A 27,224-nucleotide genomic window follows, 5' to 3' on the forward strand; every position below is an offset into this window, starting at 1 on the left:
CTTTATTTAAATAAGATAATTTAATTTCAAATGGGATCTTTTTATACATTGGGGCTCTATGCATCATATGAAGTCATTAGAAGTTGTTGGTAATCACTGGCATACTAGAAAATGTGTGGAAATGGTCCATTGGGTTACATGTATCAAATCCCCCAATAATCCAGGTTACGGAGGGTTCACTTTATTATTATTGCATAAATAACATAGTTACCTTTGAGTGAGAGAATCCTGTTAATAGATGCCAGTAATTTGTAGGAAGTAAGTTGTATAATTATTACAATTGTATAATTTTGATCATGCTATCCAATGTTTTTGATTTTACTGTCAGAAAAATTAAAATTTGTGCATGTTAAAATTTCAAATTCTAAAGACTGCAGGAGATGCCGCAACGGTAACTTTTAACTTCAAATTTTAATTTCCAATTGAATAGTTTTCATTGTAAATGTTACATAAATTGCTAGATTATTGAATGAGTTGTGCAACTACACTTTTGAAGTGAACCATGGTAATTTAATAATTATTTGTCAATATTTGTTGGAAAATGTGTCCTAAACAGGGTTTTTCAGAAACTGGTTGGTATAATATGGCATTTAGGTGTGTGTAATTTTAGTGTCTAATATAAACCATAATTTTTGCAGGCACAATTTATAGCACAATCTATAGGGCAAGCTTTTCAAGTTGCTTATATGGAATTTCTAAAAGCAAATGGAATAGAAGATCACAGTTTTGTGAAAGAAATGGATTACCAAGAAGTTCTCAATTCTCAGGAAATATTTGGTGATGAATTGCAGATGTTTGCCAAAAAAGAAATGCAGAAAGAGGTACTTAAATTATTTTTTTTCCGTTAATTTAGAATCTGGGATTGAATGAGAATGCTTAATATTTTGTCTGAGGCTGCATGCTCTCCACGTTTAATTCTTTCTGGATTGCATTGTTGGTGAATTAAATAATTAATTGTTTATCTTCCAGCAAGATTATTTTACCTGGAAAATGAATCTTGTTTGTCTAATAAATTTTTGAAATTAGATAGATTAAATATTTTCACTAACAATATTATTGGGTGCATTCATGTATGTCTAAAATGTCTAAGGTTGTGGATTAATCAAAGTTTTTCGTGACTCCATATTTGAAAAATTTCAATAGTCATTTTGTTTGTTATTCATAACCTCTATTATGATAATAATGGTTGGAATTTAATGAAAGGTGTCTTTACTGCATTAACAGTTATATCTATACTGTCCAAACATATACCTTTTAGGCAGGGAATTCCTGTTTTGGAGATGTTTTTCTTCCCACCTGAGAATCTGGGCTTAAATGTCCTCGTTGTTGAACTGTTAGAAAAACTTGGTTGATTGTGGAATTAAAATGCTCTAGTTTTTTTGTAAAATGATATGTCATATTCATACCTTCACCATACAGCTCTGAAAGTAACGCTTACTATTCACATTTGATCCTATAATTAAGCTTTACTCAGATTGCTTCTGTGGATTCGTAACATGTGTATATTACATAGGGTTGTAGCAAATTTTCACCATTGCTGAAAGATTTTTCCAAACTCTGATTGGCAACATGTATTGTGCATTAGTATTCATATTTCAAAACCCCCTTCATTTCCTCTTCTCCCATGTAATCAAAGTTTGAAAAATTTCAAGTACAATTAAAATAACTAAGACCCTTGATGATGAGGGAGTACTATTTCCAATTGTCTGGCAATGATTAAATTTTGTAAAGAGATTCCGGAAATTTGAACAAAATTTTGTCATATGATAATAAATATGAAGGATAAAAAAATAACATTATATCCTTAAAATGATAGAATATATATCTGTAATTAATCATTAATAGAATTATTTTCTCTTGGGTGCAATATTCATTGCATTTCTAACACCATCATCATGCCAACTTGCTTTATTTCAGCTACTCAACTAGGTCTCCTTTGATTAATAAAATAATCTGGTTAGTTACACAGCAAGTAAACCTACTTTTATATAGTATTTCATGAGTGCAGTGCTCAGACTTATCCCCTATTCTCCCTCTACCTCATTAATTTTCTTTGGATGCAGTCAAAAGGTAAACGTAAAGTGACCCTCTTAACTCCCACCATTGCCGTTGCTGGAATTGTGTGGGCTTATGTACGGAGCTGGCCATCAAGAGAATTGCTTGGCTCCTTCATTTGCATTCAAATGTTTATATAGCTATTAGCCATTTTTCTATTCACCTTGTGCAAGAATGAAAGGACCTCAAAAACCCTCTAGAGAAAAACTTTTGAGACCTGGTTAAATAAAGCTTTAACCATCTGTACAAAGTACATACAGTATTTTGTTTGCCCATTTTTCTCCACAAGTTACTAGGCTAGATGGAAAAGACAATTTGTTTTATTTAAAAATTTCAGAGACTGGAAGATGACCTGAGGAATGGCATTTCTTATCTCCATTTACAAAATACAAAATGGAATTTCTATTAGTATATCTTAAACTGACAAATTATGATTTTCAGCATAATTTTCAATCTGCATCCATATCAATTTTCTGTTGAAATTATACCCAGCTTCTGTTTGTCATTCAGTGATTTATTGTTGTATGCCATATCATAAATTTGTTTATACGTAGGAGTGAATTTAAATGTTAATATTTAAAAAGATGGGAGTAAGGAAGTGTTATTATCTGCAAATGTATAACGTGTGAAAGAGCCTTTTTATCAAAATGCACAATTTTTACTTTTTCATATTGACTTGTTCTTGAGTTTGGAGAGAAAATGTTAGTGTTTCCACATCCTCTCTGTGGAATAATATAGAGATTTGTTTATTTAAATAGAATGGTCGCCAGTCAAAGCCTTTATCTTTTTTAAGGAGATCATAAGATTCAGCAACAATTTCAATGCAATGCATTTGTTTAGCCCCTAAGTAAATATTGGCAAAAATTCTTTCATAATATTTGTATAAACAATACCAAAAATTCCAGTAGAAATAGGAAGTTATTAAGCATGTTGTTATGATTGCAGGCACTATTGAAGAGGTAGACCATGTAGTTTCATAGTCAAAATACATACCCTAAAACGTTTTCCCTGTCAGGTCAAAGGAAATGCCAGTATTGTTCATGAAGTATGCAATTTTGGCTTGACTTAATTTTAGTATTGTGCCATTTATTTCCTGAATTATTGCTCTTCCCTGAATATCATGTTGTAACACTTGCACATTTTTCGTGTAGATAAAAATGTTCTCCAAAGGAATTGGTTGATTTAATTAGTTAATTATTTGTTATTCAAAAATCATTGAATACTCAATTTGATAAATTGGGGGCAAATATGCTTTCACGGAAAAATTATGGAATTTATTTGAATAGTAAATTTTGAAAGTTAAAAACTTGAAGCAGTCATAGTTCTGTGATGTTTGAGATGGCAGCAGCCTATCTAATTAAGATAGTTGTACATTTTCAAAGAAAAGGGTGGAATATTGCAACCGGCAGTTGTGTGCATTTTGAATTATATTCAGTATTAGGTTCAAGCATAGGAAAGGCTATCATACCTTTTTGCTTGGAATATGCATTTTATATGAACTCTTAGGTCTCTGTTCTAGTGATTTTAAAATTTAATAAATGCCATATGTTATCTTAAAATATGTTATAAAATGTGTAAAATCAAATAATTTGAAACCATCTTGTATTTTTTTACAAACTTATTTTGATTGTTCAAAACCTTAATTCATGATTATTGAAATATTTAATTATTTATTGTCCTCAAACAGTTGAATTCAATGCCATTGGGTTAGTGAACAAGACATTATAACAACAGTATATCTATTTCAGGTTGTGGTTCCCAAGGCCAAGGGAGAAATATTGGGAGTAGTAATAGTGGAATCTGGTTGGGGCAGCATGCTGCCTACCGTAGTGATAGCTAACTTGGCACCAGCAGGTGCTGCTGCAAGATGTGGACAGCTGAATATTGGGGACCAAATTATTGCCATTAATGGTGTTAGTTTAGTTGGGCTCCCACTGTCAACCTGTCAGAATTATATAAAGGTAAGCTTGCTTTTACTCTGAAAATGGCTGCTGGCTTTTACTCTTGAAAATTCCCAAAAAAATATCCTCTATCTGAAGAGGACCCAGTCTCAACATACTGTCCAAAGGCCTTGTTTCCCAAGATTGTATGTGACTATTAAAGTGCCTGACTATTTCCTTATTTTCCCTCATGATACTATCACATTCAGTTGAAATTCTGTTTAGTGACTCAGAAAAAGTTCAATTATTGGCTTTTCAGAAATAAAATTAAATCCTTCTCAAAAAATGTGGCTGCAATAGTCTCCATGCCTTTTTTTCAGCCCTGTGACTCTTATCAAAGTTATCTTAAGCCAGCAGATAATGAGTAATTCTTAGAAAAGAGGGTGCATTAGTAGCAAAATGAAATTATTATTTATTGAATACCGGCAAAGCCTGGATTGACTCAGCCTGGATACTCATTCACTGATGTGACAATTGTTGTTCTCTAGTTCAGTTTTTACTCTGAAGAGAAAATTTGGTTTACCATTTTCAAAAACCTACATTTATCTACATCAGAGTGTATAAACAACATTAAATTAAGGTTTTCAATTGCAAATTCTCAAAAAAATGCTGATGCGGTAAACTCGATTATCCGTGCCAAGGATGCATGATGAAGCACGGATAACACTAATGATAATGGGAAAGTATAGAGAGTACAACAATTTTGAAATTAAAACATTAAATATTATTGACTACTTTTTGAAATTAAATCTTTTAAGAAAGGCCAAGTATTTCAAACTAGTATTTTTGAAAAAGTATCTTGAAGTTTCAAAGCATTTAATTATCGTTATGATTGTAAAATTATTACAATTTTGAGGTGATAGATAAAGGATAGCATTGATAATCCACACACAAATAATCAAGAGTTTACTGTACTTACTGCTTCTACAGCTTCATGCCACTTAGGGTCAAGCTCTGCCATCCTGGCTGTAATGTAAAATCTTGTTTTGAAAAAAATGTTCACTCACACTTCTGAACCCAAAAATTCTGTTTCCTTCAAATTAGGAACCATGTTAGAATTCTTCAAAATAATATTATAAAATGCATTCCATTGCATTAAATTCCTCACTTCCGTGCACATTGGACCATTGAGAGAACTCTTTGCTATTTTGATGCAATGGGAGAAGATGACAGAAGCACACTGCTTGTAGCAACATTGAAAGATAAAGACACTATGTTAAAGCTAATGAAATATTGTAATAGGCTCACATTCAGCAAAGAAATTAATTCAAAAAAAATTAAAAAGTCAAGTCACACCTATGCATGTGATGCCACTGTAGAAAGCATAAAATTGATAACTGAAATATTTATGAAGGTTCCATGCTGCTTCCAGGAATTACCATCGTATAGGTTGGCTTGTTGGACAATTGGCCTCTGTAAATAGGAGAAGCTGGCTGGGCCAGAGCGCTCTGGTTGGATCTTACCATCTCTTTGGATCTGATATGTCAATGACACCTTCGTCATCTGGCCACACCAGAAAAAAGAACAAGAGTCGTTCCTGAGGCCCCAAAATCGGCAACATCCTGTCATAGTAGAGCTCACTAGTCAATACATTAGTTCATCGTGCTTACAGCATCTTAGACACCGAATCGCTTCCCTTGGAGAAACAACACATGAGCTCAGCACTAAAGAAAAATGGATGCCCGGAACAAATGGTCCTATAAAGGACCGCCAAGAAAGAAAAGGAATTGATGAACGACTGGATTCTGGCAAGGAAACAGAGCAAGGAGAGCTGAAAAAGGAAAAGCCAACTGTATACGCTACCATTCCGTGCATCACTGGAATGGCTAAAAAATTAAGGAAGCTCCTACCGAAGTATTATGCAGTAACTAGGTTCTTGCCAATGAGAAATATCAGCAACATCATACCTAAGCCTAAGGACTAGATCCCTCATTCCCGCACTCCTTTGTACATGAGATCAAGTGCGCATGTGGAGAATCCTATACCAGCCAGACAGGAAGGTTGATTAGATGCAGAATTAAGGAGCACTAAAGAGCTGCTGACAAGAGACAGTTCCGACTCTCAGCAATTGCCAAGCATGCGTGGATGGAACCAGGACACATGATTGAGTTCGACCAAACAAAAGTAAAACTTGGGAAAATTAGTATTTCCTGAGACTCTAAGAGAACGAGTAGAAATAATAAAAAATCTAAATAATTTCAATGGTGAGGACAGCTACACCCTGACTTCGACATGGAGAAGGGTAATTCCACCTTATCACCAAGGAACAACCAATCAGAGTGCTCCGGGTCAGCCAGCATCTTCTATATAGTGGCCATAAAGTAATGAAGATCACTTCAACCTGAGGATGCCTCTAGGACTGGGAGCAAATACTGTTGTCCAACAAGCTAACCTACGTGATGGTAATTCCCGGAAGCAGCATGGAACCTTCATCAGAAAGATATCACGAAAGCCTTATGATTAAAATATTTATTTTCAAAGTGTATGAAAATGAAATTTTATCTAAGTTATTAACAGCAATAGATTTTTACATAACAACTCATTCAAACCCACATTTCACTTGTATGTTATTCACTGATTTATTTTCAGTTGTATGTAGTTTTCACTCCTTAAAATTTGCCACACCACATTCCATTGCAGAGTATTAATAATATTGTAGTAAATGTGTCTTTTTTCTTTGTAGAATACGAAAAACCAAACTGTAGTGAAGTTGACAGTGGTTCCATGTGCACCTGTTGTGGAGGTAAAAATAAAACGGCCAGATACCAAGTACCAGTTGGGTTTTAGTGTTCAAAATGGAGTGGTAAGATTCTCATTTCTTTCTCTAAAAACATTTATGAGGTGAAATGAAAGTAAATGGAGTATATGTAATATATGTAACATTCTAATTACAGATATGTAGTTTGTTGCGTGGTGGAATTGCTGAAAGGGGTGGTGTGCGTGTTGGACACAGAATCATAGAAATCAATAACCAAAGTGTTGTGGCTGTTCCTCATGAAAAAATAGTGAATCTTTTGGCAACATCTGTTGGGGAGGTAAGTTTTTTGAATTTATGTCTTCCTATGGCCATAAAGTATACCTCCCTCACAGCTCACCTCCATAGTTTCAGTTGAGTGATCTTCATATCATGTTTTATAGCATACCCTTAATATCAATTTTAATACTCATCAGTATTTTCATGAAATCTAAGGTTTATTGAAGTTAACTAAATTAATGGTTTCCAAACCTTCAGAGATGGAACTAATACCATTTGAAGGACCAATGTAAATTAAAATGTTAAGCTAAAGCTGCAGTCATGGTGAAAAGCATGCATATCCACCTACTGTGAAATATATTTTAGATATATATCTTCCAGTGTGTCTTGTTTTGATAAGAATATTTAAGAATAAGAATTAGCTGCATTGCTGAAGACAAAGTTAATTTTATTCAAGTCTATCTTTCATTTGATGTCAGATAAGCATATGTTTACCGACTTAATTAATTGCTTGAGACAAACTATCCAAAGTCATCTGATGGGAATATACTTTCTTTACTTGGATGCAGTAAGTATAAAATGTTTCATAAAATCTCTTTCATGTCAAATACACAGCACAAAGCACCATTTCCTCTGAATTAAAGAAAGATCATGTGATCATAAATTACAATTTAAATAATTTTATCAATGTGATTAAAAAGGCTTGAAGTAATAGTTATAAAATTGGAATGATAAATGAGTTTTCAAATTTCAGAATTAGGAAAATTTGCACAAATTTCATATACTTGCGCGAGGAACACGTGATAAATATTTGTTGGAGTAGAATTTATTTTAATTATAGGGATAAATACCTTGTGATATGCCTAGACTATTGAAAATATAGTGTTATTTGCTGATCTTGCCTTAATTGATTTTTTTGGAGGTGTAATACACTCACTTATACTTCTGCTCAGCAAAGTGTTTGATCTACAGCTTGTATAAATATTCTGTCACTAGTTGTTGTTTTCTATAGGGAAAACTTCTGAAATTCACAGTCTATCTTCTTTCGTATTATTTCTGATAGTTATATTCATTCTTTTAAGGGATGATAATCATCATTTGTTTTTTCCACTAGTCATGGGAATCATGCATATGAATCACATAAGCTACATTGATGCTCACAAAATATTTTTCAAATTATTTTCATATTTAGTAAGCAATGTTCATTTAATCAATGTTAAATACCTAATTGAATTTAAAACCACTATCAATTATTTAAAACCACTATCAATAGCTGAAACATGGAATGAGAAGAGGTTATCATTAACTGCCAAAATCATATGGCACACCTCAATGTATTTACTTTCTTCATATCACCTTATGATGTTTTATCACCTTGTTCTACTTGCCATGGTAAATGAGTTTCATATGTGCTGAATCAATGATCAAAACTCTTTTACATATTTATATGCCAAAATATAATGTTTCCTTCTCCTGCAATTGATTGAATGAAATTTTACAATATGGCATTGTTAACTTTAAAAACTGAAACCGAACTTATTTACTGATTTTTAAATTCCATTTGGAAGAGGACCTTTTTGATAGATGTTTATTCAGAGCATTAATAATGGTAGTTCTTTTTGAGGATTTTGAAAAATAAATAAGTTTGGAAGAGTTAAAAAAAATATTTTTACCTGCTTATTGTCGGTCACATCATGGTATCATGACATCTTCCCTCTGAAACAGTGAGTTTCCTCCCTTCATCCTCTTTGCCCCCTCATCTAAAATTTCCTCCCCGAGCTGATTCCATTCCAAAGACTGTAAAAGCACTGAAAAATTCAATTTGAATGGCTATGTTTCTTTATATCTCAAAAATGAAAACAAGTATTTCATTCTTGTCTGAATACTTAAAATTTCACTGATTAGGTTGGTACTTAACTGTTATTTGCTTAATATCTAGTGGAAGGGCTCCACTTCACAGGCATACTTCCTGAGCCATTGCTGTCAACAAAATTCATGTTCAGACTCTGCTACAGAAAGGAATATTATGTGCATTTGAACTTGAAAAAAATATGCTAAAATTAATAGACAGAAGATTTGATTTAACCCTATCGCTGATCTTTTAAGAATTAGAAGAATTCCATTTGTAAGATAATCGGAATTGGAATGTGATAGTAAAGAAATAGTTCTCATTTACATTACATCTTTACATATTTACATGACACTTTACATCCCATGAAAGAGTCATCCATCATATACACTAAGTCAATATGTAAAATTGGCATTTCATTGATTAATTGCTCTTTCTTTTTGCTTTACAGATACACATGAAAACTATGCCTACATCCATGTTCAGGTTGTTGACTGGTCAGGAAACGCCAGTGTACATATAGAATCTTCATGCTGCATGAGACCTTGTTTTCTGGTTGTCAAATATGGATGTTCCCACTTTGCAGAGAACTGGCTTTCTTCAGGAAAGCTCTGCTTGAGTGGTCTGTGATGATTTTGCATAGAATGTGAGATAAGGAATGTATTTCCCCTTTGAGATGCTGATATTCCTTGAATGAAGGAAGCATTTTTTTGGCATTGGGAAATGTCCTCTTGTTGAGTGGAAAGTGCCTCCTCAAGCTATTAGTCGACTGAGGGTTGTGTAGATTCTATTAGGATTGGTCCAATGGGATGAGTGATGATGTGTGTATCAGTGAACTCGCTTTTGTTTCATTGCTTGAGATAATGCTGTATATACATGCCCTTGCATAGGGACTGATTATTCCGCAAACCTGGGATGTGCCCGGCCCAGGACTGTGCCCTGCGGAAAATCCACCATCAATCAGGATAAACAAATGTAGGAGAAGAGTATTTTCTAGTCATCAACAAATGAAGAAATTTCATTTAAATGAAATGTGGAGTTTTTGACTATATTGGGTATATGCAGTAAAATTTGAGGATGAATTGCTTACAGAGTTGTCAGGTGGTATAATCCAAGCCAATGCATATGACATTTAGCATTTTGGCATCCCTGACAAGAATATATCTTTTAAGAAATGAAAAGCATTGTTATTGTTTGTTGCTATAAAACTCACCACAGGGATAAAATGCTAAGCTGGTATGATAATTTTGAATGCATAGCTTCCTCAGGCATCTAATATTTATGAAGTCATTTTACTGGGCATACCTATATGGTGCTTTGGAAGTTTTACAATTTCAAAAGTGAATGTGATTAGAATGAATGTAATTCCAAAACAATTTAATGCATTAACATCACAGTTCAGTTTTTCACAGGTAACATTTTATTTTTATATGGCTGTTCATTTTATGTTGATCTTCGTATTACTAAGAAGCATTGTCAAATAGCACCACTGCAAATATGTGTTTTTTAGTAATCACTGCTTCCTTGATAAATTGAACTTCATTTATCCAAAGTTATGAAACATTTATATGTGTTGACAAAATATTTAAAGATATGTGTAAATGACCTTTTTCTGTCCTTGTGCCTCAAAAATTGATAATTCATTTGGAATTATTTTTAACATTTTTTGTGGAACTGCCTATTTTAAAGATGGGAAGACTTAAAAAGACATTGTTGATTAACAAAACCCAGTAGACTACGGACTACACCATAGTTATGCATTCACAATTAGGAATGATTTTCATGCAACTTGACTGTTGTTTTCCTGATATACATGTAATGTACATCATTAAATATGTGTTCATAACTTTATTTAGATACATTCTGGTATGAATCGTGAGGACAATATGTGTATCTTTTATAAAGGTATGCTGTTGAGTAAAGGAAACAATACTTAGACTAAAAAGAATTCCATTAAGAAAAATGAAGGGGATGACATACCATAAATGTGACCAGGAAATCACTGGATGGAGGTTTAAAGTAATTTATTTTTTGACCTTTTTCAGTGAAGTCAAAAATTGTGTGCAAGTTTTGCAAGAAATTGTATACCAATAAGCAAGTTTATTCAAATCCCTAATTTGAGTATGCTCTTGTGAAAAGTAGTGAAATTTTGATAGCAAATTTGTAATTTATATGTTTTTTTTACGTTTTTGTCTTAGCCTCTTTCCTGTATCAGTAATCTGTGATGGCAGCATGCATGGTGCTTTTCTCTGGTCACTGGGTCTCATATATCCTCGACTGTAAATGTACCTTAAGTTGTGCCATTGACATATTCCATTATAAGAATATATGAATGATGCAAAATAAAGATCCATTAATTGCTTTTCAGATGTATTTATTGATCCTAAATATAATATATTTGTGTGTGTGTATATATATATATATATATATATATATATATATATATATATATATATATATATATATATATATATATATATATATATATATATATATATATATATATATATATATATATACATATATAGATTTTATCCAAATACGTCTATCATGCGTATTTACATGGGAACAAGTGGAAGAGATTTGAAAATATGATCTTCGGGATAATGAAGAAATATGTGATGACATAGGAGTTCCTATGCACCTAAAAATTATAGTTTATAGGAGACATTATTTCTTAATGTACATATTTGTTTTTCTTTCATAGTCTTTTACAGAAGATTATAGCTTAACTTAACATTAGGCATGAATGCAATCATCAATATTTATGTAAATGTTTAAAAAACAATTCTAGATGGAATTACAGTTCCCCCATGCAGGATGTTACTTAATTAATAACAAATCCTAACCAGGTAAAATGTATTTTGATTATGCTGAAAACTATTAAACAAAAGATCCTTGAGGTGGATGGTTTGTAATTATTTTAATAGAATGTATGGCAGTTATGATGATATTATTCCTCAATATGGTATGGATTTTTTCTCCAAAAGTATTTAACCATTAAAGATATACATGATGGGAGTCTTAAGATATGTATTTAGAGCCTGAAAAATTAAATCCCCAGGATCTCTAATAGAAACACCTAAAATGATTATGCCACTAATTTCTGAGCAGAGAATAGCATAGAGGCTGCAGATGCTTTCCCCTTAAATATGATCCCATTAGACTAAAGCATTATTAACCATTGGAAGTGTTTTTCTAGATATGTGCACAATAGTATATATCTTTTTGTCAAGAATATACAAATTGACATTTATTCGGTGGTCATGTTTGCATGTTCTACCAAATCCAAGGTTTTCACTGATCAGTAAACCTGCAAATTTAGTGGTACCAGCACCAGGAATCACAGTTTGTAAAAGCATCCTTGGAGCATATCCAAGAGGGGCAAAATTGATGATGGCAGTTGGATGTCTTAACCACCGCTAACAGCAACTGTGGTGGTTCTCTATTTAGTTCTTTATTTTAGAACAGAAGTAGTCCCACAAAAGACTATAGTAAGCATTACAATAGTCTTTTGTGGGACTACTTTTGAATTCTATTCCAATATCTTTTTGTGAATTCTTCATCTAATATTTCCTTCATGCATCAAAAATCCTTTTTTAAGAGGTAAACAGCTATGGTTGAAAATTATTAATAAATTATTTCAATTCTGCCAATGTCCAGGATCCTTGACGAGAGAGCCCCCTTTCGTTAAAGGTATTTAGGGCAAATTGCAGGCATTGGAAGAATGCATTCTTATTTGAAAATTTATTTCACTTGGGAGCGTTTCACTGTGCATGTGTTGAATCTTCAAAATGACCCTTATCCATAAGCATCTGATTTTAGTGAACTCAATGAAGGAGAAAGTTTCAATTATTGAAGTTACGTGTTGGAGATGGATGCTACATGCCTTGGGGTTAGTGATATGTCATACCTTCTCATGCAAGAATTGGTTAATGGGAATTTAGTTGTCGAATATTATAATGGATTCATTCATAATTACTTCAAATTACTTTTACTTGGAATAATGAAATGGCAATTTATTTATTCAATTATACCTCCAACAGACACTAATTTTTGGCTTAGCTGGTAACAAAGACAGGTGCAATTTCATGATTGTAAAAATATTTCATTCCCATATATGAATGTCCTAAATTTCAATTTTCTAAGGTCCTTACTGCTTCCACACTGGCATGTGGCAGAAGTAATATTCCATGACAGTAGTGTGCCTGATTTACAAAAGAACTGCTCAGTGAACTTGTGATTGACAATAATTCATTATTTCTAATAAAATACCCTCATCACTGTGATTGATGTGAGCTATGTCTCTAAAACTTAAGAGACCCAATCTTAAACATGAACATATACACTTCCAACCCTTGCATCTCTGCATAAATGATTAATTACTATCAGGAAAGAATTTGCAATTTTTCAAAGGTGAGATATTTGGAAATGGTTGTGGCATTTCTGCCCTCTCTCTCCAGGCTAATTTATATGCCTGGCTGCCCCGAGGGCAAATAAACAAACGAAAGGAAAATTTACTTTCAGTCGCAAAACTCGGAAATTTATTGGTTACGATTGCCATATGGTTTATTTAGGCCAACCTGCACATCGTCGCCCACATAATTTTGTTCAAACGCGTATGGTTTCCTGGCGGTTGACGAACAATACACTCGAAGCCAAAGGGTTTACTTTATCATGGTTTCCTATCCCATTCCAAAATCCCTATCCTATTCCAGCCCTTTTCTCACTTGCCTAACATTCTCCCCTCGAACATAGTCTTCAACATCCATCCCACTCCCAATTATTATGCTTCTCATCAATGTTTCTGGTCTCTTTATGATTTCTCCAAGCAACCCCCTTTCCTCCTCTATCATGCCTAGCACCTCCTTATTTGTTTTCCTAAATGTCCACTTCACCTTCTCCATCCGCCACACCCACATATCAAGTCTCCAAACTATACCTTTCATCCCCCTCAACGACCATGTTTCCGCGCCGTCCGTAACTGCCCTCCATATCACAGTTTTTAACGAGCCTTTTCTTAACATCCTTATTCCACGTCCCTGTCATCAATTCTCTCCTTCTTGTGAAAGCTTTTTCGTCTAATGCAAATTCTCCTCCTTATGTTCCAAGTACTTTCACCATCTTAATTCAGCAAACTTCCGAGTTGCATAAACATTTCCACCTTCTCTAGTTTTTCTCCTATTTTCACGTTGAACTTAGCTTTTCTCTCCCTAGAAAACAGCATAACGCACAAAACCGCATTTGTTTCACTCACTCATTTCAATCACCGCGAGTCCTTCGATTCTCCGAGTCGTTTCGGAGTCATGGGAAGACTTCTTTTGAGTCATCAACGCAGCCAGCCGTCCAATACATTCCCAACCGCCAATCGTTCACTAAAGACTCATTCCTAATGACTCGAGTCATCACACTCGCTTGAGTGACTCGTTCAATTGAATGATTCGTGACTTATTGTCCCAACCGCCCCATGTGCAATCTAATGGCTGAATAGTTTGGACTCATCTTAATGGCGAGCGCCATTGTGTCTGACAGTGTTAACGCAGTTGAACAGTCGTTCGAGGGCATAGGATTAAGCTTCAGATGAGATAAACAACGATCAGAGCCAGATAATTAACTTAAAAATATGTAGCATTTAGTATAGTGATATCTGGTTGATTTAACACGCTTTGGTATTGTCATTTGTTTAATGCTTACTGTCATTACATGCTGAAGTCTTGTTTATTGAAAATCGTAGATGAAAAGTGCACCGAATTTAGCAAATTCTATTGCGTGCACCGCATTGGTGACGATGGCTTTATATTTATAACCATTGATTCGATTCGTGAAGAAGTAAATACTTTTGTGCCCATGTGAATTTTTTAATCCATGTTTTCGGGACATTGAGTTGAGTTTGAAGTAATAATTTACTTTTACATTATAATCAAAGGATTGCTAGCATAGACGCAGCAGTTTAAAGTTTTTCCGACGTTTCATTTACTTATGTTTTTACTCTCTCATGAAACGGATCTTCTGCTGTGGGTGACATGTAATATTTGTATGTGGTACACAATTGCAGTGATGTACAAATGTTAAGGAAGACTAGTGTAAACAAAAATATCCTTCTATATTTGCGATATTACTTACCTCCATATATTCCTCCTAATTTTATCTACTATTGGGTGGTTTTTATGAGTTCAGTTTTATTTTATTTCAGAATAAAAAAATAGTGACAATTATTTTGCCCCATAAAAAATTCATGCAGTACTGTCATCATCGCAAAGATTAGTAATTTTCCATAACCTAGGTTTTAACTACTTCAGCTACAAGTCAATACCGCTACCGTATCTATTGATCAACATTATTGGTTCTTCATTTGAAAATTAGTTCCTGGGTCATGTTGGCACATTATAACGAAACAATATATTGTGAATTATTCAATAAAAGAGGAAAATTTAAATGCATTTGTTGAACAGTGGCCTTGTTTCTGAACATGTACATTACTTTGGGATAGTAAAAAAAACATTTTAGACTAGTCTTTACATAATGCACAAAATTCATCCAAAAAGTACGAAGGTTTAATTAACAGGTATGCTTTAAGATTACACTTTATGTATTTCAAGGAGATTATTTCAAATCTGGTGGAAGCAGGTTAAAAAATTTTGGTTCCTTGGTAGTATGGTCCCTCGCCACTCAAATTAGGTGACCTTGCATTAGTGTTTGTCAAGCTAAGTATGTGTATCACGATGTTGAGTATAGGTTTTTTGTGTATATTTACGTTATCCTTATCAAATAATAAGAATAGTTTGTATACCTAAAGTAGCGTAGCCTGCCATTATAATAATTTGCAGCTCATAAAAATGAGGTCTGCAGGAGTACCTTAAAGGTAATTTTAAGATACCTCCTTGAACTTGTATTAAAAATCTTTTGGTTATAGCTTAAGCCACCCCAGAATTAAATGCCATATGATAATTGAGATTGAAACTTCGAACGATGAAGACATTTTAGTGTATTTGGGCTACTACTAAAAAACAAATATCTTAGCAGAAAGAGTTTTATCAAGTCTAGATTTGAAGTCAAATGTGTAGAACCATTTTAGGGATGATTCAAAGTGAACACTCCAGAAATGTACGCTGTCAATAAAAATTAGGTCCCTATCGTAGAGTTAAACTGTCTGATGGATTTTTGTCAAAATGTAGATATACTGCTTTTTGTACATGTACTGACAATAAGTTGTTTTGAAGACATAGCTGGGGAGGCTACTTTTTGCTGTAGCTCAAGATTGGTTTTGGCATTTATTAGAATGGTAGTTTCATCACCAAAAAAATGGCTTTGGCATCATAGATACAATCTGGAATATTATTTATGTAGAGTAAAAATAGCAATGAACCCAAGATAGAGCCCTGAGGAACACCTGTTTCGACATATTGTTCTTCTGTTTGGTGGTTTGCTTAGTAGCTTGTAGGTTCAAAAAGATTACTATAGTTAACTATGTTTCAACGACTTGATGTCTTCCCTCAACAATATAATCTGAATCATTTATTTGACGTGCCCAAAATATCTTTTTTTTATTTCCTTAACAAAATCTCATGATTTACAGTGTCAAAAGCTAGGTAAGAGCAAGGTATATCCCCATTGCCCATAGTATGTAATACATTTGTAATGAATTCATGGAGTGCTGTACGTAGATGTTGATCTACCTATCCTAAAACCATGTTGTTGATGAGAAAACAGTTTTCTAGGAAGTTTACAATACTTTAAAACAAACTTTTCAAAAATTTTAGAAAAACCATAGGTTAAACTTATTGGTCTGTACTTTTCTACTTCATTCACATTGCCCTTTTTATGAATTGGTATAACTTTTCTCAACTTTGGGCTTGATGAAAAAATACCTTCTGACAGAGACAGGTTGCAGAGATACACAAGGGGTTAAGTGATTTGAGGGATAGAAAATGTAATTACTTTGTCAAGTAAATCATCTCTCCGTGAACAAAGCTTATTGCTAAGAGTATGGCCTAGGCCTGGCTTATAGTATTCTAATGGTGCACCATTTACTAAAACATTATGTTTAGATGATATCCTTTTTCCAACTACATCGTGAAGGAAGGGAAAATTTTCACCGTTGGCCACCTATGAAGAAACAACTTTTTTTGATGAAGTGAAAATTTGAAAAAATATTACTGTTTTGATTGTATTTTGGTACTTTTCACGAATGTTATGCAAATTCTAAATGTGTAAAGAATGAATTTGGCAATATTGAGTTACATATTTTTTATCTAGTCTCTTCATAATATGTATCGTGTGTACCTGTATTCTTTAAAACAAATAGTATACTTTCTTAGTCAAGTCCTAGCCTATGACGTGAGCATTCTGTAAGAGTGAGAATCCTACTGTGTGAATTTTTGGGGCAGTTTTATACAAATTAGGTCAAAACTTCCATTTTAACTGTCATTCTTCTAAAATAAGTAGGGCCCGTGGAAAAGCCAATTAGAAGCTTTCTAATTGGTCTATGATAAATAATCCAAATGCAAATTTATTGTTTCCAAGTAATGAGAGCATAAAAAAGAATATATTGGCCCTGTCACTCAGAATCTAATTATATTTTTATAGTATTTGAAAAATGAATTTTCCCTTGTAATGCCTACCTACATTTATGATGGTCATCCTATTTTCTTTAAAAATATAAAAGAATTAAGTTAATTTCATGAAGGCTAATATGTGCTTTTGCCTTTCCCAGGCTATGTGTGAAATGCAAAAAGAAATGAATCCATGGCTGATGGTGGCTTGCTGATTAATTCACTGCATGTGAAATAAGCTAGCATTGGAAAAATAATTTTCCTGCTTGGATTGAGAATGATTTGCCCTTTGATGCTGAGAGGAAACATTTCTAAGGAGGGAGGCTGCCACCAAATTCTGGATGAAACATTAAATTGTGATTCTAAAACACATCTACATAAGGCTGAATGGTATGCATATCAGGTTTTATTATTTGTCTTGTAATTCCTAAAGTTCAATATAACTATAGTTAACGAACCTATCTTGATGATATCAACAGTCCTCACTTTCTCAAATGAATGTCCACTAGAAAGTTCAATGTACCATGGCCACTTCAAAGTGTGAAATTATTACAGAGGTAGGAGCATTGAATTTCTTTAAGGCACTAAAAAATCACTTTGTAAGAGTTTGCCTTGTGACTAAACTAATTAAAGCACTTTGCCAGATTTTATGGCTCTGCGTATGAATCCCTGTCAAGACAAATGATTATTTTCATTGTAAAATTTCTGCATTTCAGTTAAAATTATTCGAAAACTTGATTTAGGAAACACATAGTATATCCCACAGCTCTTTGATTTTTTTGTAGATTGACATAAATAAAACCGTGTTATTGAAGCATTATTATTCATCATGAAAAATGACAGTTTTTAGTTAATCATTGGCTTTATAATTAGATATTCAAAATCATTAAGGAGGTTATCTGGGAGGAATTCAAAGAGGATATACGAAGAGCGTGTTTTAAAAAAGGTATATGCATAGATTTTAAGGTCACACATAAAAAGGATTTCAAAGGAGGCATGGTATATGAAGACGATTCCAAAGAAGGCATATATGAAGAGGATTTTAAAAAAGGCATATATGAAAAGGATTTCAAAGAAGTCAAATATGAAGAGGATTTCAAACAAGGCATGTATGAAGAGGATTGCAAAGAAGGCATATATGAAGAGGATTTCAAAGAAGGCATATATGAAGAGGATTTCAAAGAAGGCATATATAAAGAGGATATGCAAAGAAGGCATATATGAAGAGGATTTCAAAGAAAGCATAGTATATGAAGAGGATTGCAAAGAAGGCATATATGAAGAGGATTTCAAAGAAAGCATAGTATATGAAGAGGATTTTAAAGAAGGCATATATGAAGAGGATTGAAAAGAAGGCATATATGAAGAGGATTGCAAAGAAGGCACGAGTATATAAATGAAGGCATCTATGAACAGGATTTCAAAGAAGGCATAGTATATGAAGAGGATTGCAAAGAAGGCATATATGAAGAGGATTTCAAAGAAGGCATATATGAAGAGGATTTCAAAGAAGTTATATATGAAGAAGATTGCAAAGAAGGTATATATGAAGAGGATTTTAAAGAAGGCATATATGAAGAGGATTGAAAAGAAGGCATATATGAAGAGGATTGCAAAGAAGGCACGAGTATATAAATGAAGGCATGTATGAACAGGATTTCAAAGAAGGCATATATGAAGAGGATTTCAAAGAAGGCATATATGAAGAGGATTTCAAAGAAGGCATATATAAAGAGGATATGCAAAGAAGGCATATATGAAGAGGATTTCAAAGAAAGCATAGTATATGAAGAGGATTGCAAAGAAGGCATATATGAAGAGGATTTCAAAGAAAGCATAGTATATGAAGAGGATTTTAAAGAAGGCATATATGAAGAGGATTGCAAAGAAGGCATATATGAAGAGGATTGCAAAGAAGGCACGAGTATATAAATGAAGGCATGTATGAACAGGATTTCAAAGAAGGCATATATGAAGAGGATTTCAAAGAAGGCATATATGAAGAGGATTTCAAAGAAGGCATATATGAAGAGGATTTCAAAGAAGGTATATATGAAGAAGATTGCAAAGAAGGCATATATGAAGAGAATTTCAAAGAAGGCTTATTTGAAGAGGATTGCAAAGAAGGCATATATGAAGAGGATTGCAAAGAAGGCATGTATGAAGAGGATTTCAAAGAAGGCATAGTATATGAAGAGGATTCCAAAGGAAGCATATATGAAGAGGATTTCAAAGAAGGCATATATGAAGACGATTTCAAAGAAGGCATATATGAAGAAGATTGCAAAGAAGGTATATATGAAGAGGATTTCAAAGAAGGCATATATGAAGAGGATTCCAAAGAAGGCATATATGAAGAGGATTGAAAAGAAGGCATATATGAAGAGGATTGCAAAGAAGGCACGAGTATATAAATGAAGGCATGTATGAACAGGGTTTCAAAGAAGGCATAGTATATGAAGAGGATTTCAAAGAAGGCATATATGAAGAAGATTGCAAAGAAGGCATATACCTGTATGAAGAGGATTGCAAAGAAGGCATATACCTGTATGAAGAGGATTGCAAAGAAGGCATGTATGAAGAGGATTTCAATGAAGGCATAGTATATGAAGATCATTGCAAAGAAGGCATATATGAAGAGGATTCCAAAGAAGGCATATATTAAGAGGATTTAAAGAAGGCATAGTATATGAAGAGGATTGCAAAGAAGGTATATATGAAGAGTATTTTATTTAAGGTATACAGTGGAATATCATAATACGAGCATAATTCGTTTCATGATCTTTCTTGTTAAGCGAACACTTGTTTAGTGAAGCAACATTTCTAAAATAAATTGATGTAACATGCGATAATTTGTCAGGCTGAACAAAATAAATCCAATGTAAGATTTATTTAAAATATATGCATAAATTGTTCAGAAATGTGGATAATGGTGGCCTTTTTTCGATCGCGGAATGAAGCAATTGGAAATTCAAGCTAATTTGAAAAAAAAGAAAATAATCAAAATAAATAGTATAAATTTATGATATGTACCTTTCCTTTTTATTTGAAGCTGTATGAAAACACTTGTTTTAGCTGCTGCTTTAATAATTTAATAAGTAACATTTCGCCTGCAGTTTTGTACAATGCATCATGAAGGCTTGTTGACTTCATGAATAATAATAGAGTGTGGATTTAATTTCAAATTAGCCACTTGCATTTACATAGCATGGGACAGATTTCATTGGCTTTTGACAGGAGAATGAATTCTCTTCCACTATGACTTGTGGAATAATTAGGTTCACTTAAGCATCTTTTTTGAAAAGACTCCCGTCTCATTACAATGGAAAACCTTTTATGTTGGATAACCCAAATATCTTTGAGCTTCTTAAAGTCACCGATGAAGTTCTCTGCTGCCTTTGACTCACAGCTTGCTGTTTCACCATGTCTCACAATGCTATGGATGTCGGTTTTTCCTGTAAACTTCTTGAACCATGCACGGATTCCCTTAAATACTTCTTCCACTGTTGATGATCCTGACATCTTCTGACAAGGTTGTTGAAAATTGCTCTCCCTTTCTCACAAATGATATTCTCGTTAATAGTGTCACATTGCAATTGCTTTTCCTTTATCATATGGGAAGTAACCTTTCGACATTGTTGAGACTATATGCCCGTTGTGTTGATATTCTTATTACTCTCTTTGAATCATCCATCTCCTTAATTTTGTACTTGTGCTTGAAGGAAATACAAATTGATGTTGATGACCAATTGTTGGTATGCATACTAGATCAGCCTAGATCACACCATATTCCCAATTTTCAATGACTTCCCTTTCCATTTCTACTGTTATTTTTATTCTTTTGTGGCATTCCTTAGATGGATTTTTATTCTAGGTCATTTATTGAACTATGTGCAAAATATGTTAAACTTTGAATCAAACAATTATTAAACAAATGTTAAACTTTGGCCCAACTTTAATGGGCCTTCAACTTTATAATAAACTCCCAGCTGAGATTAAGGCCCATAAAAGTGTGGCTGCATTTAAAGTCAATCTACTTAGGTTCTTAAAATTAAAAATGTTTTATTCAATTGCTGAATTTCTTGATTATGCCTGATATGTCTTGTATCCACAAATGTATTTTGTCACTTTCCCCTGATGTGTCTTATATCAAGTGTAACAGTTGTAACCACTTGATCGCTGGACAAATAAAATGTATTATTATAATTAAACAATCACTAATAATAAGTTTGACCTCAAGTTTGGAAGAAGGTGTGATCGCTAGTGACACTAAGATGCTAGGCAAAGGAGTACAAAGAGTAAACTGAAGTAGCAGGGGCACAATCATTCTGGGAATTCCCCTCCCCTCACCATTTGTTAATGGTCACTTTCAGAACCAACAATGTTGCTCATATTGCTAATTATGAGTACACATGAAGGATATGTGGAAGAAGGTGTATAGGAAAAGGATGTTGAAGTGACAAGAAGATGCATAGTGAGGAGGAAATAATGGAGCACAGATAATTATTAGATAATCTACCAATTAAGGTAGGTTTTGGATGGACACAACTGCCAAACAAAGATTTAGTTTATCCTAAAAAAATACAACCCAACATCCTACTACTTCAACAAAAAGCCCTTCTTCATCTCTGTGTACTTCCTTCCTTAATCCAAATCCTATTCCTGCCCCTTCCTCGTTTGCCTAACATTCTCCCCTCTATCAGTCGTCAACATCCCAGTGCTAATCAATATGCCCTTCATTCATGTTTCCTGCTTCCTTATGATTTCTCTCAACAATCCCTAGTCTATTTCACCTTCTCTATCCCACTTCCACATTTCAAAAACCTCCAATATTCATCCTCCTTCAGTGACCATGTTTGCACGTGTATATAACTTAAGCTCCATATCAAAATTTTGACGGGTTTTTTCTTAACGATCTTGCTCAAGGTCCTTGTCACCAATTCCCTCCTCTTTGTGAAAGCCTCTTTGCCTAGTGCAGTTCTTTTCATTTCATCCCTACTACTTTGACCAATTTGGTCCAAAAGACTTCTGAGATATGCAAACTGTTCCACCTGCTTTAGTTTTTGCCCTCCTATTTTTATCTTAAGCTTAGCCTTTCTCTTTACAGAAAACTGCATTACCTTCGTTTTATTTATACTGAATCTCATTCCATATCTATCGCACCGAGTTTCCAGTTCACTCTGCGATACTTTTAACCCCTTGGCTGACTGACAAAATAGAGCTTGGTCATCAGCAAACCTAACTGATTTTATGGATCCCCCTCCAACTTTCTTTCCTACCTCCAGTTCTTCCTATGTGTCTTTAATCATTACCTCCAGATATACATTGAACAGCACCAGTGACAGTGGAAAACCCTGCCTTGCACCTCTTCCGTACACTGCCCATCCGTACTCTCTGTTCCCCACTCGCCCCTGAGCAGTCTGAGACATGAAAAGGTGCGGATTAACCTCCTATCCCTCCAATATATTCCTATTTTCTGCTATACACTCGTAAGTTTTTCCCAATTCACTCTATCAAATGCCTTTTCAAAATCTATAAAACAGGCAAATATATCCTGATTGTACTCTATATTCATCTCGATTAGTGATCTCAGTACTGCAATGGCATCGTGCCTTTATATCCCCTTCCTAAACCCAAATTGATCACCACCTAAGTAATCATTTGCCCTGATCTCCATCCTTTTGTTGGTGATCCTGAGAACCACCTAAGTTGAGGGGGATAGCAAACTTGTTGTTCTGTAGTCATCACATGAGTAGTGTTGTAAGTAGCCTTTACCTTTTTGGAATAGGAACTAACTACCTACTGACTAGTTTGTAGTTAGTTCCAATTCCAAAATTTCCTCATAGATGCTACGAATCAGTCCATAAAGAATCTTCCTCATATTTTTCCTAAACCTTTTAGTAGTTATGATTGCTTGGTGGCATGTATACTTTAACAATGATCAAGTTTGTGGGTTCTATGATATTTCTACTTGTAAGTATTCTATCTGTTGCTTGCTCTATGTTGACTGCACTTATTCCCACTATTTTATTCAATATTATAGCCACCCATCATTGGCTCTCGTCTCATCCACTGTATACTAATCTATAACTATCACTGTAGTAATCCCCTCTATTCTTCCATCTCACCTCGCATGCACCTAAAATATCTTTATTTCCTCCTTCCATCTCTCCCTTTATGTTTTCTAATTCTCTTGTCCTCAACATTGTCCTAATATATCAAGTACCTATTCTTATTAATTTGGTCTTCTTCTGCGTCTTTTGTCCTGCCACTGTTGGTTTTCCTTTGCGAGGGTTTTGTGCAATGAGGACTGTGGAAGCCTTGCCTCTCCCGCTGCTGGGCATGACACACAATCAATTGGACCACATCCAGTAGTTTCCAGGACTGATTTCCTCTATTCTGTCCATCATAGAATTTCGGAATGATAATTGAGGCGATGTCCCATTGCCTTCTTCAATAGTTTTTAACGTGGCACCATCACTAAATGGCCAGATAACTGGCTGTGCTGTGCTGGCTCCAATGATCCCTAGAGCTATGCTGGCAGGAGCAATGATAATTGCTCCTGCCAGCACAGCTCTAGGGTTCATTGGAACTCAGAAGCCCTTCCACCACTAAGGTGTTGGAGTCAATGGGAGGGGAATACATGTATAAGGGGTAGGCATCTGTGAAGAGGATTTCAAATAAGGCACAGATGAAGAGGATTATGATGGTAAGAAACATGTGAATTGTTAGTCAAATAATGGAACAAATGAAGAGGATAAGGCTTGGTTTTTAAGTATCTCTATATGAAGGGTTTTAAAAGTAAGATATGTTTGAAGAGTAATTAAATGAGTGCATATCTGAAATGTCATTTGGAGAAAATCCTAAGAATTTATTTTCTTATGTATATTCAACATTTTCATATGCTAGTTCATCACAGCTGTAAATTTTGGTGACTTTAATGTTTATATGATTCTTATGCTTGGCTCAGCAATGGTCTGGGATATAGTCGATTGTTTCTGGCTCAACTTCGTGGAAGTTCTTGTTCATTAAATTAAGAACTCAAAGTATTTTTCCACTGTTCTTTATTTTGGTACTACTAGTTTTATCGCTTAGGCATCATCACATATAAATTAGTCAATTTGCTGTCCATTTATATACCATTCATGTGGGAAGGAGTTGGGGGAGGGAGGGGAAAGAGGGTTATGATCGGCATTGATGGGAAGGAGGAGAGGGGTGTTAGGCATCAGGAAAGGTGATTGGTGGGTTCATAGGGGGGGGGGGGGTAGTTAGGTCTTTCCATGAAGGAAAGGGATGCTTCCAGGATTGGGGAGAGGTATTATTAGAGGAATGGTCTTGGATAATACTTGCCTCATATTCAACATTTTTTGGTATCATTCAAGGTGAGGTTATAAAAGCATATTGGTTGTAATCAGAAGTCAAACTAATATTTTATCTCTATAAGAAGAAATTCTTCAATCTCCTTTCAATATCCTTAAGCTGTAAGATTCTAATTATTTTCTCATACCTATGTATTATTTTTCATAATACTGATTTACCCCAGGGTTAACATTGTCTATAAAATTTCTGTATGGTTTAAAAATGTATTTCCATAACAATATCTGAGCTAATTTTATCATGTATATATTTTCATGGTGTTTGTAAAATTTTGATTTCAGATAAATATGTGATTTATTGATGCTTTTCAGCCTTCCTAAAATGTTAAGATTATAGCATGTTATTGTCATCGAAAGTTGATTTTTAGTTAATTTATTGCAAAATTATACTGATTTAAATAAGGTGAGAAGTAAGTGAATACTTGCATGCATACATGTATGCCTAATACTATATTGTATTTAATGGGATGCCATAATGCTTAGAGCTCCAAAATAATGTGTTCAATATAATTTTTAAATAAACTGGTATTGTAATATCTGTTCTGCTTACTTACTGTAAAATCTACATGTAGTAGTGTGGATGAAATTAACTACATCCATATAAATAACCTATTTTATATGTAAATGTATGTATAACACTACAAAAGTTAATGGCAGTCATCAGAAACCGAACTAAACTTGAATTTGTATGTTTGACTATATGGTGAACATATTATATTACCTACCATGCTCACTATGGTCTGGGACTTTTCCTTGAAAGTTAATTGTTTAATACCAACCTCTGTAATAATTCAATCTTTTATTCATCCACTGAATGCATCACATCACATTTCCATCTAGTAAATAGCATGTACATCACATATGTTTAGCTCAGTGAGGAGTTTTTTAGTCTTTCATGCCAGATTATGTAGCAGCTGTGAAGTACGTGCTTTTGTGTATTTTTTTGGCAATTTGCATGAACTGGGCAACTTTTCTGTGTATTTTGTTCAAATATCATATCATTACTCTTAGGGATGTGTTATAAATGCAAAACTCCATTGTTAGATGTATTTAGTGAGAAATAGCATATTTCTTAAACTCTTTCACCTTTATATTGTCCAACTAAGTGCCTCAAAAGTATATAGTAGCTTCTTCATAGCAATACCGCATGTCCTGCATATCTTCTGCAAGGTAAGCCTGATGTGATTGGAGCCATTGTAGCACCAATAAACCTATCTCCCCAATCATTGTAAGTATTTCATTGTAATTTCAGTTATGTTCCTCAATCACTCTTTGTTAATTTAATTATATCAATTGGTACCACTTTTGATATTTTTTTCTAAAATATTGGTTCTTTGATATTTACTGTTAATGGTCTATTGTAATGGGATCTGTGTTTTTTGATTTTGCAAATTTAATTACAAACAAATGAAAACATTATAAAAGATAAACAAAGAATAATAAAAGTGTAAAAAATTACTTAGAGTAATCTTGAGTTGCTCAGACTTGAATAACATTCAGAAAGAATATTTTCTAGGATAATGTGAATAGTTGTCTCAATAGGTATTATCATCTTTGTGAGTGTATCCATTTCAGCATGAAGTTCATTTTCCTGATTGAATTAGTTATTACTTATTCAATCTTGAAGTAAACCTTTTTTAGAAGCATTCACTCATATTTCTCTTATTGCCCAATTGGCATGGTCATGTTTGCCAATGCTTTTACAGGTTATTATGGTGTATAGTCTCTTCACTAGACTGTCTCTCAGGTGTTTACACTATTGTGAGCAGTGCTATGCAGTCTGTAATTCTGGTAGGTGATTCTAGATTTCAACGATAAAAAATAAATAATTAGCTACATTAAGTGACCTAATTCTTACCCACAAGAAACGTCCTTGTTCTTACTGTATTTGATGCCATGTAATATGCACCTTTTTCCAGAATTATGGTTAAAAAAAATCACCTGCATCCTATATGTGAAGATTCAAATTACATGGGTTAACATTCAACACTGAATGTTGTTCTTACTACAGACGGTCAGTTCTACCAAGTTTGACTTCATTATATTAACATGTATATAATATATATTATTCAATTGAGAAATGTTGTTGGGATTGTTATTATTAAGCTTATTATTATTTTGTGTCATGAATACAGTTGCTTCTTTGATGTTGAAAGAGGTTCAAGGGAGATATCAAACAAACTTGATCATATTTCATAAAAACTCATCATGACAAAACTTCATGAGAGTCTAATGGAGTGGAATTATATGTTTTGCAAAAATTATACAAATAAATGTGACAACAGCCTGTAATAGATTAAGTTACATATTGGACGGGATGAAGGGAGGATGACAGTACTCAGAGATGAAGAGGGGTCTAATGTAGAGTAGGATACTGGATTTTGTCTTTTGTTAGGAATCACAAAATATTTATTTAATAGCTGTGTCCACCCAAAAACCTACCTTAACCGGTAGATTACCTAATAATAATTCAATTTA

The 27,224-nt window shown here is 33.8% G+C and overlaps 1 protein-coding gene and 1 long non-coding RNA gene across 2 annotated transcripts in view; both read left to right on the plus strand.

Moving 5' to 3' along the window:
• LOC139700722 (uncharacterized) overlaps positions 1 to 11,181 on the plus strand; it is a 118,895-nt gene extending 107,714 nt beyond the window's left edge. The window contains exons 11-15 of the mRNA XM_071599186.1: positions 639 to 821; positions 3,804 to 4,016; positions 6,679 to 6,798; positions 6,890 to 7,030; positions 9,270 to 11,181. Of these exons, the coding sequence (XP_071455287.1) occupies positions 639 to 821; positions 3,804 to 4,016; positions 6,679 to 6,798; positions 6,890 to 7,030; positions 9,270 to 9,341 (729 nt within the window). The 3' untranslated portion in view covers positions 9,342 to 11,181. The remainder of the gene's footprint in view (positions 1 to 638; positions 822 to 3,803; positions 4,017 to 6,678; positions 6,799 to 6,889; positions 7,031 to 9,269) is intronic.
• Positions 11,182 to 14,537: 3,356 nt separating this feature from the next.
• On the plus strand, positions 14,538 to 26,535 carry LOC139685837 (uncharacterized). The gene is made up of 3 exons (XR_011700232.1): positions 14,538 to 14,701; positions 17,532 to 17,760; positions 26,453 to 26,535. It is a non-coding gene; the product is annotated as an uncharacterized lncRNA (long non-coding RNA).
• The last annotated feature ends 689 nt before the right edge of the window (positions 26,536 to 27,224 follow it).

Source organism: Hetaerina americana, unplaced genomic scaffold (assembly GCF_022747635.1).
Source record: "Hetaerina americana unplaced genomic scaffold, ioHetAmer1.1.p SCAF_1, whole genome shotgun sequence".
Taxonomy (NCBI): domain Eukaryota; kingdom Metazoa; phylum Arthropoda; class Insecta; order Odonata; family Calopterygidae; genus Hetaerina; species Hetaerina americana.